Below are 22,372 nucleotides of genomic sequence, written 5' to 3'. Positions count from 1 at the left end.
TCAAAATTTGGAAAATAGGATTTAATTGATACATAAATATATACATAAATGTATAATATATGAGACCTATATACATAAATATATGAGAGGATCACTACACTAACCTTAGAAAGTATCTATATTATTTGTTTGGCGCACTTTTATTTTTTTTACAAAATTAACCTAGCATACCCAAAACACCCTTTTTGCCTTTGTTAAAAAAACCTAATTACGAAAATGTCATTACTTTTTTAATGCCATGTAGGCAGATTATAACGCTGAAAATTTGATAAGTCTACCAGGCTTTGACGGTAGACTTATCAAATTTTGGTCAACGCAAAAATTTTGTCGGTAGAGTTATTAGGTCGATGGTAGATTTATTCGAGAGTTGGTAGAGTTTACAAATGTTGGTAGACTTATCTTGGTAGAGTTTTGACGATGAGAGGTAGATTTATTATGTTTCGGTAGATTTGTTGTTATGAATGGTAGACTTGTCAAAGGTGTTGGTAGACTTGTTAAAGAAAGCGTTGACTTTCTCGCATAGTTGACTTTCTCGGTAGATTTATTGACAATGAAGTAGATTTATTTTCTGAGTTGGTAGACTTATATCCTTTGGCAGTAGATTTATGTGTCAATACGTGATGATAGATATATCTGTTTTATGGTAGAGTTATATCTTGTTGGTAGATTTTTCGCTTTTGTGGTAGAGATGTTTGTTTTGTGGTAGATTTAAATTCAAGTAAAATTCATTCCAGTGAGTGGTAGATTATTTGTTACATGAGGTAGACTTACAGAATGTTGGTAGATTTATTTGTTTTGTGGTAGATATGTTTGTTTTGTGGTAGATTTAAATTCAAGTAAAATTTATTCATGTGAGTGGTAGATTATTTGTTACATGAGGTAGACTTACAGAATATTGGTAGATATGTTTGTTTGTTTGGTAGAGTTTATGTAATCTGGTAGAGTTATCGTACGTATGGTAGACTTCTTATAATAATCATGTGGTAGACTAATTAAGTTTGGTATTTACAAAGATAACCTCGATCTGGTAGACATATGAGGTGCTTATGGTAGACTTGTATATATGGTAGAGTTATTTTTCATGCTTGAGGTAGACTTAGTTGTTAATGTTTGGCAGAGATTTGACTTTATGGATTGAAATTACTTTTTTGTCCTAAAAGTATTGTCCTATCTACGAAAAAACCAGAGGTGTGGTAGACTTGTTTTGAAGTGTCGTATGTTAAACAAGTTTCATACATATGGTAGACTTGTTCCATGGTTATATTTGAGTTGGTTTTGTTACCATTAACGTTTTCTTTGCATGAGTTTGCTAAGATTATGTCGGTTAACTGTGATTCGATCACAAATGATTATTGGTATTACTATTTACGATATAGATGCCATAATCAATGGTCAAAAATTTCTAACATGAATATTTTTTCTATGATATATATTTTCTCTAAGATAACTTTGCTTTTCATATTAACTTTGAACATATATATCATATCTGTAATAACCATCTCTTAACTTAATGATTTTTTTTATTTTTATTTTTGATATTTGTTACATTTAACTCTATTTACATAAACTCTTACAACATCACATGTCAAATGATTTAGTCATGTGTTTTGATTAAAATTTATCAGTTATGATATATATCATAGTGAAAGTAAATAATAAATTAAATTGAATAATAACATTACTAGCAAATATGGTAAAAATGTGAAAATGTCTGGGTCAATGTTTTACGACAAATATAATTTGAAAACAACAATATTATCATTTAAAATCTAATTATCATTTTTACAAATTCAAAATACAGATATACCATCAATTTAATAATAAATCTACCATTATTTCAAAACAAATCTACCAAATGCAAATCTACAATTCATAGTAAAACATGTCGGATCGATACTGGATATCCCATCAAAGATTTGTTCACTATGGCAAAGCCCATAATCTGTCAGAAAAAAATAAACAAATACTGTCATTCGTTTATAAAATTCAAATATATACGACTGATAAATTTACCATAAATAACTAATAAATCTACCAAACACAAATCATTTTTCAAATAAGTTACCATTAAATGACTAATAAATCTACCAAACCACATCGTTTTACAAATAAGTCTATCATTAGATGACTAATAAATCTACCAAATGACATCGTTTTTACTCTAAAATAATGTTACCATCAAATAACTAATAAATCTACCAAACCATATTTCGTTTTCTAAATATCTACCATCAAATAACTAATAATCTAACAAACTACATATCGTTTTTCAAAAAAATCTACCATCACATATTATGAACTTTACAACAAAAAAATACAATAAATCTACCAAACTACTTATCGTTTTCCAAATATATCTACCAAACTTACCTGAAACAAAAAAAATTAGGGTTGCGGGTTTTACAGAAAAAAACTTACGCCGCCGTTAACCTCCGGGACACCACCATTTCTTCGAAACAACATCTGTCCAGTGCGGTTGTGCGCGATGCGGCGAGAACGCCGCTTAAGAGTCGTGCCAATATTTCCGAGATCTCTAACACCAACAGTAAAACTCCTCCTCCGCCAAACAGAAAGTAGAAGACGAAGGGAAAGAGGAAGACGAAGGGAAGAGGAAGACAAAGAAGAAAGAAGAAAAAATAAGAAAAATGAGGATATATGAGAAAAAAAACAAACCTGAACAAGTTTCTGAACGGCGATTGAGGCAAGATCTGTGTGGATCTGTGAAACAAAAGGAAAGCTGTGAAGAGAAAGCTGCGTTAAAATGGAGGCTGCCAAGTTATGAAGAAGAGCAGCTCCATGGGAGAAAAAAAAACGGCGCAGGAGAAAGAGAGAGAGAAGAAGATGAATTAGGGTTTTTTTTTTTAGTTTTTGGTTTTGTTTTTTTTTTTTGCTTTTTTCGTTTTAAAAAAATGTTTTTTTTCGTCAAAAAAAATTTTGATTTTTTAAAAAGTTTTTTTCGAAATTAAAGTTTTTCGAAAAAAAAAAAATTATAATGGCATTTTCGTAATAATATTCAACATCTGGATAAAATGGACTTAAACCAACTTTATAAGGTTAGTCTAGTAAGCCCTTCAATATGTTAGGTTAGGTTTGTCATTTCATTAACCTTAAAGGTTAGTCTGAGGAATTTTCACTAAATATATAATATATATACATAAATATATCAAAAATACAAAAAAATCAAAATTTGGAAAATAGGATTTAATTGAGGGATGAAAAATAAACCGTCATTTCAGTTTATTTCCCTCCCCGAAAAAACCCTAGAGGCGATTTCGACTCTCTGCTCCTCCTTCTTCTCCCACGATGACGAAGAATCTACAGATCCTCGGTGTTTTAGTTTGTCTCCTATCCTCCGTCGTTCTTACCAGTGCTTTCATCATCTCCGGTAAGTCGTTTTTTTTTGTTTTCATTTATATTTCGTTAATTTTTTTCGCGGTCTTTGCCTCCGTCACTGTTCTCCGTCTTTGCGGCTGTCAGCGACAAGATACAGGCGGGAACGGACCTACGGCGGTGAGGAAATCTGTAACCCTATTTTTTTGGGTGTTGCAGGAAACAGGTGTTCGGCGGTGGTTCCGACGGTGGATTGTCGAAGGGTTACATGTGAGTTTTTATAAACTTAGTCGATATATCTATTTTTGTTAAGTGATGGATTTGGTAGACTTGTTTTTGCAGTATATGATATATATTATATTTGATAGATTTGTATCGTTGTATATGATAGACTTGTATCACATATGGGATTTTTGAGTTTTGCTATTCGGATAGGTTCGTTTCTAATTTTTGAGGTTCGTTGATATAAATGAATGATGGAGTTGTTTCATGTTTCATGTATGTTAAAACCCAATGGTAGATTTGTTTCATGTTTGTTAAAACCGAATGGTAGAGTTGTTTTATTTTGGTCTTAAGTTGCATTGTTTACTTTAATTATATGGTAGAGTTGTTTGTGATATATATTGTATGTATGATAGATTTGTTGGTGTATATGATAGACTTGTTTGGTAATGTATCATAGACTTTTTTAAAAATCTCTTATTTTCCACAGATGGCTTCTTCCAGTGATTCAAATGATTATCCACCAAGAATGTTTCAGCCAAGAAAGTCACCTTTGCAAGAGCATAGCTTCAATTATGGCACCCACCTGACTGAATTCGGGAAGTTGAAGGAGGCTATTGGCGATGATGTGTACTTGTATCGTTGTATATGATAGACTTGTATCACATATGGGATTTTTGAGTTTTGCTATTCGAATAGGTTTAGATATGGTAGACTTGTATCGTTGTATATGATAGACTTGTATTGTTGTATATGATAGACTTGTATCACGTATGAGATTTTTGAGTTTTGCTATTCACATATAGCTGAATTGAATATCAAAACGGCGCTGATCTGAACCCAGATCTTCGTAGACGACTTGTCTAAAATCTCCATACTCGATTTCCCAATCAACAGTTACAACTCGACATCCTTTGCTCTTATCAACCAAAAACAAATATCGAGTTTTAGCGAATTCTCACTTCCCACATACTAAAAAAATCTCGACCATGCATGAAGAAGACATGATAGAGGATGAAGTACAAAGAAAAAAACAGCAAAAGAGGCAAAGAGAGGATGGCGGCGTCTACCCTAGTATAGTTGGATGCGGTGATTAGGACAACAAATTCGATAATAACTGCTGGACAAAGTTGTCATTTCACATTATTAAGTCTACCCTTCTGTAAAGTATATATCTCTATCAATTTTCAATATGTCTATCAACATTTCAATAAGTCTACCAACATCGACGTTCCCAAAAGAAGGATATGTCTATTATAAGGGTGAAATATATCTATTTTTGGCCAATATGTCTATCGATATCAAATATATCTATTACATACTCAAATATATCTATCACACATCTAAAACCTCTTACTGAATTTTAAGTCTACCTAACTGAAAATAAGTCTACTTCTCCATAATAAGTCTACTATTTTTAAGTAAGTCTACCATGAATAAAACAACATTATCATAACAAAAAAAATAACACTGTAGTAGATATAATATCTTCTCATATAAGTCTATCTTCAGGATAAACAAGTCTATCATTAGAGGTAACAAGTCTACCAATTCTGGTCAATAGAACTTCGAAAAGTCAACTTAGACTCACTAAATCTACCAACACGAAAATAAATCTACTTTGAAGACAAACAAGTCTATCAACAATCAAATATGTCTATCAACAAAATTAACTCTACCAAACGATTAAAATAAGTCTATCAACATAAGTTTACCAACATTTAACAAGTCTACCAACATCGGAAAAAATCTATCATCGAAAAATTATGTCTACCAATATTTATATAAATCTATCAGAAAATTTAAATCTATTATAAAGGATGGTAGATTTAATTCTCGACGCATGATTTGTACTGCTGACGTGGAAAAAAAAAAGTAATGGCATTTTCGTAAATACGTTTTTTGTCATCAAAGCGTCTCAAGGGTAAAATGGGGTTTTTTAAAAAGCAATGTTGTTCTGGTTATTTCGAGAATGTTAGGTTGTTTTGCTAATTTTACCTAACATTTAGGTTACGACAGTAATCCTCCCATTATTCAAATTTATTGTTTTAGTCTTGCTTATTTCTTTTAACACTATAGATATTTGAAATGGGGACCATGATACTGAAAAAAAGCTCTTTTCTTTCTCCTGGTGATAAAAAAGGCGATCTAGGTTTTCCCTTGCCGTCGTCGGCTGGCCTCACGCCTCCGGCGAGAATCTCTGTCTTTCTCCCTCCTTTTCATTTCTCCCCTCATGGCTGCCCTGGAGCCGCCGGTGCCAGTTGATATTCCGCCGGATCTGGTTCGGCCTTCGTTCTCTGACGATTTGTTAGCTGTCATGCCTAGGGGTTCTCCGTTGGTCTCTCTATCGATGGCTCCTTCGGCTGATCCTCTCCTCCATGATACTGTTCAGGATTCTACCTCTTCTCAGAAGCCCGCTTTGATTGTGCCTGTGTTGGGTACCTCGGCGGGTCCTTCAGTTTCAGTTCCCGAGGATCCTGTGGTTAAAGACGCAATTTTGTCTTCTCCTGTTTTGGAAGAGGGTTCACCGGTGGAAGCTACCGCATCCTCTTCGGGCTGCTCCCCTGTTTCTCTTTGGGCAAATAGGTTCGGCTCCTCTCTTCGTAACCTAAAGAAAATGGCTCTCCCTACATCGTTTATGGAGGATGGTACTCCTACAGTATTGGCCCCAGATTCAGTTTCTCTCAAGGCTGCAGATCTCTGGAAGGATCATGTGGTGGCTTATTTCCATGGCTCTCCTCCCTCTGCGGCTCGGATTTTTGCAGATCTGAATCCTATCTGGGGAACTCATGGAAGGATTTCGGTTAAGGTCTATTCTCCTTGTGTTTGCCTCATCTTCATTCCCTCTGAAGACACCAGAAAATGGGTCTTGAATGTTGGGTTTTGGCAAGCTGGAAACTGTGCTTTCTCTGTCGTGGAATGGTCTCCGACAGTGTCTCTGGTTCCAAAGAAGCTTCTTTCTGCTCCGGTATGGATCGTTCTTCGTAATGTCTCGCCTGCTCTGTATACTCTGGAGGGTCTTAGCGTCATTGGGTCCGCTATTGGTGACCCGTTGTATACAGAAAGGTCAAGGCTTGTTCCAAATAATTTGGGAATCGCTATAATCAAGATGGAAATCGTTCTTGGTAGAAAGCTTCTGTCTGCGGTTCGGGTGACGGATAAGGAAGGTGATACGATCTTTCCAAGGAAATCACACTCTTGATCGGATTTGGCTGATAGATCCTTGACCTCAAACGGGTTCACGGAGAAGATGCTAAGGGGTGTGTTGAAACCCGAAGATCCTTAGGCCCAAACTCACGGTGAAAGGCTTGAAACAAGAGGGCGACTAAGCTGGCTGATTGGATCCGCGGAAAAAGGATATTAAGGCGTGAGAACTAAGTTCCCGAAAATCCCTAAGCCCCTTTAACTATTTGAACGTCCCAACGAGACAACTGGGTGAAGGCTGCGTCAAGTGTAATGAACGACACTTGATCAACCGAAAATGATCAATGGCTAACCACCAAGTAATCAGAAAAAGTTCACGAAGAACAAAAGAGAGAATTTTATTAAGGAAAAAGTGAATGAATGAGATCTGGGATCTCTACATCGTTTATATAGGGGAAGGAGCAGGCGAAAAGCCATACTCGGTAAAGATAATTTTATTAAATGAAGCTAAGATCGAAATAAATAAAGCTTGGACTGACTCCTCGGCTGCCTTGACTATGTTGACTGACTCTTGGACTACCAGCCGAGATGACTTTTGGAATTCTTCATGAGTTTGGGCCGGGAAAGGAATCTAAGCCCATACCCTCGTTAAAACCTCTACCCGGAAAACCCATTGGGACAAAACCGAGCACATGAAAAAGAGTAACATGAACTTACACGCCGGCCAAACCTCAATCCGATTCCAGGTACGATACTGAGGTCAAGATGGCAAGTGTAAGTTGATCTTCATTGACCCGGCCATGAACCTCCATGTTCCTGATTCCCTCAAGCAAACTCCAAACAGCTCCAGCAAGCTTCCGGGTCTTGGACCGCGTTAAAGAACCCTCCGGAACGACTAAGGCTGAGTCCGGAACCTCCATTTGTGCCTCTGGGTCCATGATCACATCATCCCCCCCCCCTCTTGAAAAGGACTTGTCCTCAAGTCTAGTCCATCTGAAACAAAAGAGATAATGTCAGCCACATTAAAACTAGAACTCACGGCATACTTACCTTGGAGATCAATCTTGTAGGCATTGTTGTTGATCCACTCCAAGACAGTGAAAGGTCCGTCCACTTTTGGCAAGAGTTTGGACTTTCTTTCTTCTGGAAATCGTTCCTTTCTCAAGTAAATCCACACAAGGTCGCCTGGTTCAAATATTTTCTCGCTTCTGCCCTTGTTTGCATGCTTTCGGTATAGCTCCGTCTTGCGTTCAATGTTCTGCCTTGTCTTTTCGTGCATCTGCTTGACCAGCTCGGACTTTTTCTTACCATCCATACTTACACGCTCACTCATAGGTAAAGGAGTTAGATCAAGAGGTGTAAGTGGATTAAAACCATAAACGAGCTGAAATGGTGAGAATAAGGTAGTAGAATGCACATCTTGATTATAAGCAAATTCTACATGAGGTAAGTAATCTTCCCAAGACTTAATGTTCATCTTAATCACAGCACGCAAAAGGGTGGAAAGAGTCCTATTGACCACCTCGGTCTGACCATCTGATTGCGGATGACAAGTAGTGAAAAAACAAAGTTTTTTTCCTAACTTAGACCAAAGAGTTTTCCAGAAATATCTCAAGAACTTTGTATCCCTATCCGAGAGTATGGTCCTAGGCATTCCATGCAATCGAACAATCTCCCTAAAGAACAAATCTGCTATGTTCGATGCATCATCGGTTTTATGACAAGGTATGAAATGGGCCATTTTCGAAAACCTATCTACCACAACAAAGACTGAATCACTTCTTTTCCGAGTCCTAGGCAAACCTAAAACAAAATCCATCGAAATGTCCGTCCATGGTTCGGTAGGAATGGGTAAAGGGGAATACAGACCTTGATTTTGGCCTTTGGACTTGGCAAACTTACAAGTTGTACACCGGCTGCAGATCCGTTCCACATCGCGTTTCATATGAGGCCAAAAGAAGTGGTCCTGCAAGATGTGAAGGGTCATGGCCACACCAAAATGTCCCATTAAAGCCCCAACGTGTGCTTCCCTGACAAGCAAATCTAGCAATGAAGAGTTAGGGATGCATAGTCGGTTCTCAGAGAAAAAAAATCCATCATTTCGGAAATATTTGCCATAAGCGAATTTTTCACAAGAAAGAAAGACTTCCTGAAAGTCTGGGTCGGTGGCATAGGCGTCCTTGATCATCTCAAACCCAAGGATCTTGGCGTCAAGAGTTGAAATCAGTGCATAGCGTCGTGACAAGGCATCGGCCACCACATTCTCTTTGCCTTGTTTGTACTGGATAACATAAGGGAACGTCTCTATGAACTCTACCCACCAAGCATGCCTCTTATTCAGCTTCTGTTGTCCCTTAAGGTGTTTGAGAGACTGATGGTCGGTGTGGATCACAAATTCCTTCGGCCAAAAGTAGTGCTGCCAGGTCTAAAGTGCACAGACTAAAGCATAGAGCTCCTTATTATAAGTCGGATAGTTCAGCGTGGCTCCACCAAGCTTCTCACTAAAGAAAGCAATCGGCTTCTTTTCCTGCATCAGTACGGCTCCTATACCTACACCAGAAGCATCACATTCAATCTCGAAAGTTTTGAGAAAATCTGGTAAAACAAGTAAAGGGGCGTGAGTAAGCTTGTGTTTTAGCAGCTGGAATGCATCCTCTTTGACTTGTTCCCACTTGAAGCCCACGTCCTTCTTGATGATCTCGGTTAGTGGTGCGGCAATAGTGCTGAAGTCCCGAACAAATCGCCTATAGAAACCGGCTAGGCCATGAAAGCTTCGGACTTCTCCAACCGTCTTAGGGCTTGGCCAATCCCGAATGGCCTTTATCTTTTCCTCGTCCACCTGAATGTCCTGTGAACTCACCACAAAACCTAAAAAGACCACGTTATCTGTACAAAAAAAACATTTCTTAAAGTTACCGAAAAGTCTTTCTTGCCTAAGCACCTCTAGAACCTGTCGCAAATGTCCCACATGATCATCTAGAGTTTTGCTGTAAATCAGGATATCATCGAAATATACTACAACAAAGACACCTATAAAAAACCTAAGGACATGGTTCATTAAACGCATGAAAGTGCTGGGTGCGGGTGCATTAGTAAGGCCAAATGGCATGACAAGCCATTCATACAGACCATGTTTAGTTTTGAAAGCGGTTTTCCACTCATCACCTTCCTTCATCCGGATTTGGTGATAACCACTTTTCAAGTCAATTTTCAAAAATACACTAGACCCATGTAACTCATCAAGCATATCATCTAACTTGGGAATGGGATGGCGGTACTTAACTGTGATGTTGTTGATAGCCCAACAGTCTACGCACATCCTCCAGGTTCCGTCCTTTTTTGGCACAAGCAAAACGGGTACCGCACATGGACTCATGCTTTCCCGGATGTAGCCTTTCTCCATAAGCTGGCCAACCTGCTTCTGAAGCTCCTTTGTTTCAAACAGATTGGTTCTGTAAGCTGGCCGGTTTGGTAATAGGCTCCAGGTACAAAATCAATCTGATGTTCGATCGCTCGGATCGGTGGTAAGCCGCCTGGGTTGTCTTCTGGGAACACATCGGAAAATTCCTGCAAAACAGATGAAATACTGCTCGGAAGAACCGGCTCTGGGTCAGAAATGCTAGTCAAAGCATCCTTAAACAGGAGAAGAATGAAAGGCTGCCTAGAAAGAAAGGCGTGTTTAATCTCACTCGGCCTCACAAATAAAGAATGGTTTGATCTCCCGGGTTCACTCTCAAAGGCCATTTGCTGGATTTTTCTCAGACTCTCACTCTCAAATTTAGTGGAAGAGGTGTTTGGGAGATTTCTCACAATGGATTTTCCTTTGCTGTTCTGCTCGAGTCTAAGTTGGTCCAAGTAAACTTCGCGGGGAGATAAGGGTGCAAGAGTAACCTTCCGGCCCTTGAACTCGAAGGAATGTTTGTTGGTAAAACCGTCGTGTACTTCCCTCCGGTCATACTGCCATGGTCTCCCGAGTAATATATGGTTGGCCTCCATAGGTAACACATCGCACACCACTTCGTCCTCGTATCGGCCGATGGCTAAAGGCATCGAAACCTGCTTAGTAACCTTCAGCTGCCTCTGATTGTTTAACCACCTAAGGCTGTATGACTGCGGATGTTTCTGAGTAACAAGGTTCAATTTCTCCACCAAGGTAGTGCTAGCAACGTTCGTGAAGCTTCCTCCGTCTATGATAAGGCTGCACACCTTTCCCTGAACAGCACATTGGGTATGAAAAAGGTTTTCCCGCTGTTCTTCCTCCTTGACCGGTTCCTGAGTTAGCAAAACCCGTCTGGATACGAGCAATTCACCCTCGGCCGCATGCTCCTCATCATCGTCAAAAACTGGTCTGGTATCCTCTTCGTCATCTGACACAATCTCACCCGAGTCAAGCAAAATCATTACCCGCTGGTTTGGACATTTGTTGGCATAAGCACTCAATGTCCCTGTTCCTGACCGGTGTAGCCTCGGCCTTGCCTTTGTAATTGGCTGTAGATGAAGTCGGCTTGAAATCTAACTTGGGCTTGGCATCGGATCGGGAAGGATAGCTCGGTTTGTCATTGGGCCGCGAGCTGGATCCATACCGGGCAGTGCTCTTCCTCTTCAACTACTGTTCTACAAGTATGGCCTTATGGTACATGTCGGACAAACTCCGGTAGGTCTCCATATCCATACAATCCTGCACGTCTCGGTTCATACCGCTGAGGAACCGTGCCATAGTAGCGTCTTCCGGTTCTTCTACATCGGCTTTGAGCATCAATCACTTTATCTCCTGGTAGTAATCCTCGATATTTTTGGTACCTTGGGTCAGCCGCCATAGTTTAGTGTAGTTCCCGGTTGTAGTAGCTCGGAACAAACCGTCTTCGCATTATACCCACCATCTCGTCCCATGTCTCAACGGGTCGATCCCCGTTCCGTCTTCGGTTGGTGACGATCTGATCCCCCCAATCCACAGCATAGCCGTGGAACTCTGTAGCTGCCAGGTTGATCTTCTTCCTTTCTGTAAAATTCTGGCAACCAAACACGATCTCGATCTTCTTCTCCCACTCCAGATAAGCATCGGGATCGTTCTTCCCATAAAAGGGCGGTATTCGTAACTTCAGCCCACCAAGGTTGTTATCAGGTCGGCCTCGGGCTGCATTTGGTTCGTGCTGTTCTCGTCTTGGGTTACAGTCATGGTTTGGCTGATCACGATCCTCCCGACCTCGCCTGTGTCGAATCCTACTTCCACCCGAGGAGTGTCCATTATTATAATATGGGTTTTCGTTGACAACCTCCTCCTGGTCTTGAGTTCTCCTCCTCTGGCCCGTACGGTTTCAACCACCATCGCTTGGTCTGGCTTCATCAGCTCGTCGGGGCTGCGTGGTCTCTAACCGTTCCATACGCCGGTTCATGCGACTCAGCATCCGGGTGATCTGATCCATTTTATGAACCACGGCTGCGTCCCTTATTTCTCCTGAACGAACAGAGGATGGATCTTCACTAGAAGACATGGTGTACCTCACAAAATGAACAAACAAGTTAGTAAAATTTCTCTCACAAGTGTTTCACTCAGTGTTTCACTCAATCACTTCTTACAACACTAGAAACTCTCCTCGGTTCTTGTAGAAGTAGATCGAAAACTCCATTTAAGCCCAAACCAAAACAGAATATCAAGCGTATTATGAAGAAGAAAAAGAGTAGATAGACAGAAAAGATTTTCGTCTTTTAACCAGATCCTTTTTTTCTTTTTTTTCTTTTTTTTTTTTGATTTTCGTTTTTTTTTATGATCTGGGAATTTTACAAAGAAAAAAAAAGATAAGTCGGAAGTTTAAAAGACTAAAGGATAGATAATACCGATTTCAAGGGTGTGGCTCTGATACCACTTGATATGATCTTCCCAAGGAAATCACACTCTTGATCGGATTTGGCTGATAGATCCTTGACCTCGAACGGGTTCACGGAGAAGATGCTAAGGGGTGGGTTGAAACCCGAAGATCCTTAGGCCCAAACTCGCGGTGAAAGGCTTGAAACAAGGGGGCGACTAAGCTGGCTGATTGGATCCGCGGAAAAAGGATGTTAAGGCGTGAGAACTAAGTTCCCGAAAATCCCTAAGCCCCTTTAACTACTTGAACGTCCCAACGAGACAACTAGGTGAAGGCTGCGTCAAGAGTAATGAACGACACTTGATAAACCGAAAATGATCAATGGCTAACCACCAAGTAATCAGAAAAAGTTCACGAATAACAAAAGAGAGAATTCTCTAAGAAATTTTATTAAGAAAAAAGTGAATGAATGAGATCTGGAATCTCTACATCGTTTATATAGGGGAAGAAGCAGGCGAAAGCCATACTCGGTAAAGACAATTTTATTAAATGAAGCTAAGACCGAAATAAATAAAGCTTGGACTGACTCCTCAGCTGCCTTGACTATGTTGACTGACTATTGGACTGCCAGCCGAGATGACTCTTGGAATTCTTCATGAGTTTGGGCCGGGAAAGGAATGTAAGCCCATAGCCTCGTTAAAACCTCTACCCGGAAAACTCATTGGGACAAAACCGAGCACAGGAAAAAGAGTACCATGAACTTACACGCCGGCCAAACCTCAATCCGATTCCTGGTACGATACTGAGGTCAAGATGGCAAGTGTAAATTGATCTTCATTGACCCGGCCATGAACTTCCATGTTCCTGATTCCCTCAAGCAAACTCCGAACAGCTCCAGCAAGCTTTTGAGTCTTGGACCGTGTTAAAGGACCCTCTGGAACGACTAAGGCTGAGTCCGGAACCTCCACTTGTGCCTCTGGGTCCATGATCACATCAGTAGGTAACGCTGTCACCGTCTCTGCGGAATATCTTAGGGTTTCTCCGAAATGTAGTTTATGCAACGACTTCGGTCATTTTGCCTCTGTGATGTTTGCTATATAATCATAAATCCCGTAAGCCACCAGATATCCCTCCAGTTGTCAAGAAGGTCGTCGGTAAGGAGGCAATGCCTTCCTCTTCTAAGCAATTGGGCTCGGCTTAGGCCTCTTAGCATCCCATGCTGTATCTGTTACTCCTTGTGCTCCTATAGAGGTGGTGGTATCTCAGGTGAATACTGCTGATTATTCTCCTCCAGTTCGACTGCGTCTTTCGAATCCCAGTAGAGCTCGCAGTTTACCACATTCGTCGAAGCCTGAGTTTGTTAGCAGCTCCTCCTCTGAGGGGTGGACAGTGATTGCTAGGCGGTCGAAGCATTGTCCTCTGATGAGTGATGGTCATTCTCCTAGGAAGGAGGAAAGTCCTTTATCTTCAGCTAAGTTTCACGAGGAGGAGGAAGGGATTCGCATTTCCCAAATTCGTCTCAGGGGTGTTCATACCTCTTCTCCTCCTTCCTTCTCTCCGGCTTGCAATCCAGTTCGTTCTGCAAAGGCTAGAAAGAAGGCCCGTCGGAAGCTTCGTCTTAAATCTATGCTGGATGCAGAGGGTGGGTCTGAGGTATTGGCTGATGTTATCACCTCCATTTCTCTTTCTGGCAATCCTTTAAGTATTCCGCCTAGGGGTCGTTCGCCGCCGCGAATGGCTTCTCAGGTGATAGCTTAGGAAGAGAGTCTTCCCTTTTTTGCAATCCCTTGAAGATATTCAGTTGGAATGTAAGAGGCCTCAATGGCCGTGCGAAACAAAAAGCAGTCTCAAGGTGGTTGACCGTTAATCGGCCTATAGTCAGTGGTTTTTTGGAGAGTAAGGTGCAAGAGCACAATCTCTCGTCGGTTATGAATAAGGTTCTTCCCGGATGGTGTTTTCAAGATAACTATTCCGAGGAAGCAATAAATTGTAGAATTATTTTGGTTTGGGATCCAGCGCTATCTGTTATCACCTTTTTCAAATCAGATCAGCTTTTTATATGTGGAATTATGGACCATGCTACCAATAAGGCTTTTACTCTAGGACTGTTTTATGCACGTAATGAAGAGGTTCCCCGGCGTCTTCTTTGGGAATCTCTTGTGCAAATCGGGACTTCTCCAATTGTGGCAAACTCTCCTTGGGCTGTCCTGGGAGACTTCAATCAGGTTCTATCATCGGATGAAATATTTTCCTTCTATCCTTTTTCTATCTCTGTGCCGAGGATGTTGGATTTCCAGACGTGTCTCTCTTCAAGTGGATTATTTGATCTTCCGATGACTGGTTCTCGATGACTTGGACTAATCGACAACCTGAAAATCCTATCTCTCGTAAATTGGATCGGGCTCTTGGGAATGAAGCTTGGGATGATTGTTTCCCTCTCTCTTCTGTTCATTTTGATGCACCAGGACCCTCCGATCATTCCCCCTATCTTCTGACTTTAGAGGAAAATGTTTATCGGAGAAAGACCCCTTTCAAGTTTTTACCTTCCTCACATCTCATCCTGATTATGCGAGACTGTTAACCGAAGCTTGGGATGATTCTTCTTTTCAGGGTGCTCCTATGCAAGTGTTGTATAGGAGACTTCGGGATGCCAAATTCTGTTGCAACTCTCTCAACAAATCAAGTTTTAGCAACATTCAATTGAGAACTAAGGAGGCTTATCAAAAGTTGGTTGATATTCAAGAGTTGGTTCTTTCTTCCCCTTCTCAGGAGCTTTTTCAGGAGGAGAAGGACGCGAGGTTATCGTGGCAATTCTGGGACTCGGCTGAGGAATCTTTCTTCAAACAGAAATCCAGGATTCGATGGCTCGATGTGGGAGATGCCAACTCCAAGTTTTTTCATAAGTCAGTCTCTGCTAATCTTGCTTGCAACACTATTAGTTATCTGAGAAGAGAGGATAATACCAAAGTCTCCGAGAGGGATCAGGTGAAAGACATGGTTGTTCAGTACTACACCAATCTGTTGAGGACTCCAAATTCGGTGGTAAATGCTTATTCAATTGACCATATTCGCTCTCTCCATCCGTTTAGATGATCAGAAGGGCTATCCCTTCGTCTCTCAGCTATCCCTTCGGATGAAGAAATCAGGACTGCAATGTTTTCTCTCCCAGATAATAAAGCTCCTGGCCTAGATGGATTTACCCCAGAATTCTTTACTACTTCATGGAATCTGGTGGATGGAGATGTTATTGATGCTGTTCGAGATTTCTTTGTGTCTTCTAGGATGCTTTGTCAGGTTAACTCCACCGTCATTGCGTTGATTCCTAAGAGAGTGGGAGCTGATCGTCTTCCTGATTTTAGACCCGTTTCTTGCTGTAATACGATATATAAAGTAATATCTCGGATCATCTCGTCGAGGCTCAAGCTTTTTCTGGCAAATGCTGTCCAGGGTAACCAGGTTGGGTTCGTTCCAGGTCGTTTGCTCTGTTAAAATGTCTTGCTTGCATCGGAGCTTGTCTCTGAATTCCACAAGCCTGGTCCAATCTCCAGGGGTTGTCTTCAGGTGTATATTTCTAAAGCTTATGATAACCTCGATTGGAAATTTGTCTTGAATCTGCTTAAAGCCCTGGAGCTTCCCCCAGTTTTTATTTCTTGGATCAGAGAATGTATTTGCACGACCTCGTATTCGGTTTCTCTTAACCGGGAATTGGTTTGTTTCTTCCCGGGGAGGAAGGGATTGAGGCAGGGTGACCCTATATCCTCCTCTTTGTTCGATCTTGCGATGGATATTCTTTCTAAAGAGATAGACCTGGCGGTTATGCAGCATCAGATTGTGTCGCATCCTCACTGTGTTAATCCCCTCATTACTCATCTCAGCTTCGCTGACGATGTCTTGGTCTTTTTTGACGGATCTGAAGGCTCGCTTGAGGAAATTTTTAACGTGTTTCAGAGGTTCTATCTCTCTTCAGGTCTTGCCCTCAACTTCAATAAGTCTGCTTTGTTTCTGGATGGTGGGAATCCTGCTATTTCCCAGGCTCTGGCGGATCGTTTTGGGCTAATTCATGGTGCTCTGCCTGTTAGATATTTGGGCCTCCCTCTTCTTCCACATAAAATGGGGGTCGCAGATTATCAGCCCCTCCTTGATCGTGTTCGAAAGAGGATTTCTTCCTGGTTGGTTAGGCATCTCTCCTTTGCTGGGAGATTGCAATTGGTTAAATCAGTTCTTGCAGGAATCATCAATTTCTGGGCATCGGTCTTTCCTTTGCCTAAGAAATGCTTGGAGGAATTAGAGAGGATGTGTAGTGCCTTTCTTTGGTCGGGTGCTGCGGATTCTGCTCGCGGAGCAAAGGTATCTTGGGCCTCTGTTTGTACTCCGAAGGAAGCTGGCGGTTTGGGTCTTCGACGTCTTGTTGCTTGGAATAAGATATTTGGGCTCAAGCTTATTTGGCTTCTCTTCACTAAAGCTGGATCGCTATGGGTCTCTTGGGTCAAGAAAGTGCTTCTGAGAGACCGGTCCTTTTGGGATCACACTGTGGATAATTCAGACAGTTGGATATAGAAATGGCTGCCAAAGCTGCGCCCTCTTGCTAGGCCGTTTGTATGTTGTGTCATTGGTTCGGGTGAATCCACCATGTTTTGGCTTGATGACTGGACCGGGCTCGGTCCCCTGATTGATATTACTGGCTCAAATGGTCCTCGGGTAACTGGACTCTCTCGATCTATCAAAGTTTCCTCTGCTGCTGCAAATGGGAGTTGGCTTCTTCCACATGGGTGTCATCCTATTACAGTGTTACTTAGGGCTGCTCTACCGCCTTCTTGCTGTTTTCATCTGAATCGAGAAGATGCTTTCAAATGGCGTCTTCATCCTGGTGCGGAACCAGGATTGTTCAGCGCATCCGCAACTTGGAATGTTCTCCATCCCTTGGGGCCTCGGGTTTCTTGGGCTAAGAGTGTTTGGTTTTCGCAAAGGATTCCAAAACATGCCTTTCTTCACTGGATTATATCTCGCGATCCCCTGCCTACCCGAGATAGGCTTCGCAGTTGGGGCCTCTTAGGTTCTTCGTCTTGTCTTCTATGTGGTGTTGCAGATGAGACTAAGGATCACCTCTTCTTTGATTGTTCCTTCTCCTCTCAGGTTTGGGCTTCATTTTTTAGGCATCATATCCTCACGCCTCCCTCCCCTCTTCATGATATTGTGAGTTGGGTTGTCTCTCCATCTCGTAATGTTAAGCTTAACTATATCTGTAAGCTCATTCTTCAAGTTTGTTTATATGAAATATGGAGGGAGAGAAACTCTCGATTACATGGGGCGGTGTCCAAGCCCCTTTCCCAGGTAATTAGGAATATCCATTCTTTTCTCCGTGCAAAGCTTGCAGGCTTAGATAGGACCGCTATAGCTAGGCATCAAGCACCGGCGACTGAGGATTCTTATCTGACTTCTTGGTTCCTGTTTGTGCAGCTTTAGCTTTCTTATCTTTTGCCTTTGTTTCTCTAGTTTGACTATATCGCCTACCATGTTGGTTGGGTTTTCCTATTTTCTGTTTAAGTCATAATTTTAGATCTTTGGCTCCTGTGTAATTTTGCTCCAAAAAGGTATCTCTTTTAGGAAAGCCAAAATGAATGGAAAATAAAGTTAAAAAAATATATATATTTGAAATGGTAACAAAAATATGGTGTTTTCTATATATTAAAAAGCTTTGTATCTATTTTGGCATACATTTTGTTCTTTCATAAATATAGTCTTTGCCGTGTAAGTTTTTATGAAAGACTTCTGCCTCCAAGATTCGAACGGAAAAGACTAACAAAATAAATACACCTGTACAAAACTTACACGGTTATCCGAGTAGCCAGTAAACAACAACCTCATTTATTGGAATTTACTGTGATAGACCATCCCTAATCATGCATAGGCACGTTATATAATCTACACATAATTAATCACGAGTCATGAGTTGTCTTTTTCATATTTAATTATCTATTTGTGTTCTTCTATCACTAGATGGTTGCAGAGTATCATTCGTCTTTGCAGCAACATTTATCTAGTACTTTACTTATATCTCAATTCTCAAAATCCCCATACATTTTCGGAATTTTCATGGAATACCTTTTTTCTTCTTCTTTTTTTTATCAAAAATTCTTTCCTAAAAATGCTCATCTTTTCTCACTTTAAACAGTAGAGACAAATGTTGAAGCGGCAAAACGGATTGTTCATTATGTGGATATACTATATATTATAAGTAATTTATGTTCTATTTTTTCCCTAAATTAAAAGAAGCAACCGGCAACAATCAGCATAATCATGGGAAAACTTTCTACCAAAATGCTGTTGAATTACACTCCATGCTCTCTTACTTAACAAATCACAAAGTTATTTCCTTTTGTTAATGATTATTGGATAATCTTTAATCAATACAAGCCCATTAAACAATAAATATATTAAAATTATGAGATAATTAAGATCTTGGCGGATTCTCATAAAATTGAGTCCCAGGCATGGACATGTTTTCCGGGCCTTGGTTATATAAAATTCCCTTAAAGACGTGACCAGCTATGCCCACCGTCGTCTGGTAAGCATATTGGCCATCTCCGTCGTCATCGGCACCGCTCATTTTAACGCACCGGAAAAGTGCATCTGAGTTCACTTCTTCTGGAAATGTTGTCTCTCCCATCTCTAACCCTAAGAAAAGTTACAAAAAACTCAGTGCAAACATTTCACAATAAAAAAAAAAAAAAAATCAAAACCCTAACAAAATCAAAACGTTGACTCAAAACTTTGAAGCCAAACCTGATGAATCTAAGGTAGCCGGTAGATCAATCCCTTCTCTATACCCTTTCAAGATATTCCCACCGCCTCGGCCACCGCCATTTCCACTGGAGGTTGGCGTCTGTATCTGCTGCTGCCGCTCACGGCGTTTGGCGGTTGGGATCCACGTGCTCCTCACGTGAGTAGGACAGTCGAGCCCTTGGCTCTTACAGCAAGTTCTGCACCGCATGTGCGTGCACCCTTTCTTGGCTTGGTTTCCACAGTCTTGACAGCTTATGGTTACGGATCTTGATGACGTGTTCAGATCACAGACGTCAATCTGACCTGGATATAGGTCAAGGCTTTGCTGTTGTTGCCATATCTGCTGCTGCTGATTGTTGTGGCTCGTGTTTGGGTGACTTGTGTTTCTGTACCAAACCCAATTTGTCTTTTGTTGATTTTCTTCTTCGTTTTTTCTTGATGATCCTATCCCAGCCATTTTTAACCTTTCACCTAGCTCCTCCTAGAATACCTAATCTTGAATAACAATATTCATAATTCACAAACCCTAATTACCTCATAAAATAACCGTATCCTTCTCCCCACAGATTGTGTTCTTCACTTGAAGGATGAATACTTGGGGTGACAACGGAGAGAGACAGTGAGAGAAACTACAGATGTCTCTTTTTACTCACGCTAGATTTCTTTTATGCCGACATGATGAGAGTTACAGAGAATTTACGTTTGTCTCTCTCTCTCTCTTGACTCTTGGATAGTTTTTTTTTTCTTTTTGTAGATTTTGAGAAAGTTAAGTGAAAAAATTGTTGTCTGAGCAAAATCTTCTGGTTCTGTCTCTTTATAAAAGTAAAACAAAACCAATCAAAGAACCTTTATTCCCTCTCTCTATGTATCTCTAACTCTTTTATTACTTCTTGATCTCAATCTCTAGCTATCGGTTGCATCACTAGATTCTCTCTTCTCTTGCTCAATCTTAGGGACAATAGTTGGCCACGTGGCAGTGATGAAACCGGAAAAGTTGCAAATGGGTTGTGTCCATACGTTTATATTATCATACCTCATCTCAAACATTTCTCTAATTAATTAATCGCATTACCAGGTTTTAACTAAGGTAATTTGCCATTTATACGGTTGAGAAAGGCAAAACCCTAACATTACTTTTTAATAGAAAAGAAACCCTATCGTCTAAATATATACATCTTCCTTCTGAGTATAATATATACTACATAGGATTAACTAGTGCTCAAGATACCATAGGATCCTTTTTTACACATGATATAGTCTTAATGATAGGGATAGATATATGTATTTGATAGATTCCTATCGTTTTACCAAGTTATCAATTCATTAGTAGAGAATAACAGGTTAAGGTATTATAAGTTCAAAAAATATCATTTAATTAAAATTAAATTATTTCTCGTTAAGTTATGTTAAGTATGATTCATAACCAAGTGTAGATAATCCTATTCAAGGAACCTGCCCTACAGAGACCATGATTTAAACTGTTTTGGGATGGGCTTGGCCAATAACTTCGATTTTTGAGAAACTATAGGTTGAGGCCAGCACATCTCCTCGTTCAGGCATGGGCGTAGATTTCGGGCTTCGTCTTTCAACTTTCCATATCCCATTCTTCTTAAGCAAAATTCGAATCCATCTTATTATAGATAGTAGTACAGTACGACAGTTTGTTTGGAGAACAATATTTCGACCAAGTTAGTTACCTATATATACTTGATGAGAACTTCTCTATTAACCAATTCAGAAAACAAAGTAATCTAAAAAAAAGACATATATCTTAGTCCCTACAAATTCAAAAATATAAACAGAGAGAATGAGTATTGTGGCAAGAGGAATAAAAGAAGCATGTTACTCTATTTTGTTTTTACTATTTAGAGTGGCTATGCAAGGGAACATTGCGCCACCTACGTGTCTTTTGCAATGTGCTCTTTCCCTTTTTTTAACCATTTTTTTTTTGTAATGTAATATAATATTATATTCAACAACAACAACAAAAATGACAATGAAATGCAACGCTATTGAATTGAAAAAGAAATTTGAAAAGACCTGGAAACTTGATAAGAAATTTTGACATGGAAAAACAGCGACGAAACCAGTTTTCTATTGGACCTTTGAGTAGCAAACCAGCGATTTTTTTTTTTGACGTAACCGGCGAATTAGAAATGCATATTTTGGATGTTATTGCAATATGTAATTTGAGAGATTGTAATGTAATGCCAACCATGCTAGAAACGCATATTTTGGAAATTTCTGTTAAATCTTTCTTTCGTTTGAATATTACTTCATTATATATAGCCAAAAACAGTTCAGTTAGTACAACTGTACACAACATTAATTCAATGATTTTAAAACTGAACTTTAAGAACTTTTCGAAATGTAACTTTATAGTGTGTTCAAAAGAGAACAATACATAGTACAATTTGATTATTTGTGGGTGTATATGTGCAAGAGCAGAAGGGAAAGATAGAAAACCCTGTAGTTTATAGAAATCTCCATTTTATATTTATGGGCCTTACTCTTTATTTGATTTAAAAAAAATTAAAGAATCTTAATTGTTGTCGAATTAATGATTTTGAAGATTTTTTATTGTATTTTAAAAATTATTTTCTCATCAATCAGAGATCTTGTTATCGTGTTTGTTGCTAGTGGTTTATAGCATAAGTCAGTTGCTCTTCTCTTCTAGAATTGTATTTCGGTTGCTTTTACCCCCTCTAGTAACTGTGTAACGTTCCAGTTTTGTTGCCCTCTTGTTTTTTCTTGGGCTCCCTGTAAATAACTTTGCGGTTTGATTAATATTAACATGGAAAATCAAAAAAAAAAAAAAAAATTAAAAAGCATAAGTCAGTTGCTTGTTACCGACCTTTTTTGTAAATACCTTAATCAATTTTTTTTCTTTCTTATTACCGATTCTTTTTAGTGGTTGATATATGTATGCTATTGATGTTGGATTCTTCAAACTGATATTTGAGATCACCAACTTATTTATAACCTATCTAAGTATCATTCTTTTGCTTTTAGTTGGAATCTCCTTGTTATATTATAGTGATCGTATCCGAATTCAACCAGGGCAAGTACTGTTGTGTTAACATCCGAGA

General features: G+C 39.8%; 1 protein-coding gene across 1 annotated transcript; it reads right to left on the bottom strand.

The window, feature by feature from the left end:
- Positions 1–18,883: 18,883 nt before the first annotated feature.
- On the bottom strand, positions 18,884–20,020 carry LOC18026355 (protein SHI RELATED SEQUENCE 4). Its single transcript, XM_006409131.2, has 2 exons — positions 19,284–20,020; positions 18,884–19,175 (listed from the first exon to the last, which is right to left on the bottom strand). Exons 1-2 carry the CDS (start codon positions 19,738–19,740, stop codon positions 18,952–18,954), a joined length of 681 nt encoding a protein of 226 aa, XP_006409194.1. The 5' UTR covers positions 19,741–20,020; the 3' UTR covers positions 18,884–18,951.
- Between the last annotated feature and the right edge of the window lie 2,352 nt (positions 20,021–22,372).

Source organism: Eutrema salsugineum, unplaced genomic scaffold, assembly GCF_000478725.1.
Source record: "Eutrema salsugineum unplaced genomic scaffold, Eutsalg1_0 scaffold_11, whole genome shotgun sequence".
In the NCBI taxonomy this organism is placed as follows: Eukaryota; Viridiplantae; Streptophyta; class Magnoliopsida; order Brassicales; family Brassicaceae; genus Eutrema; species Eutrema salsugineum.
The sequence above is the reverse complement of the archived record's forward strand: the minus strand, read 5'-3'. Positions and strand labels throughout refer to the sequence as shown.

Coding starts and splice junctions, on each gene's coding strand:
- LOC18026355 (XM_006409131.2), bottom strand. CDS start 19,740: ATGGCTGGGATAGGATCATCAAGAAAAAACGAAGAAGAAAATCAACAA. Junction 19,176..19,283: donor GGCTACCTTAGATTCATCAG/GTTTGGCTTCAA, acceptor AACTTTTCTTAG/GGTTAGAGATGGGAGAGACA.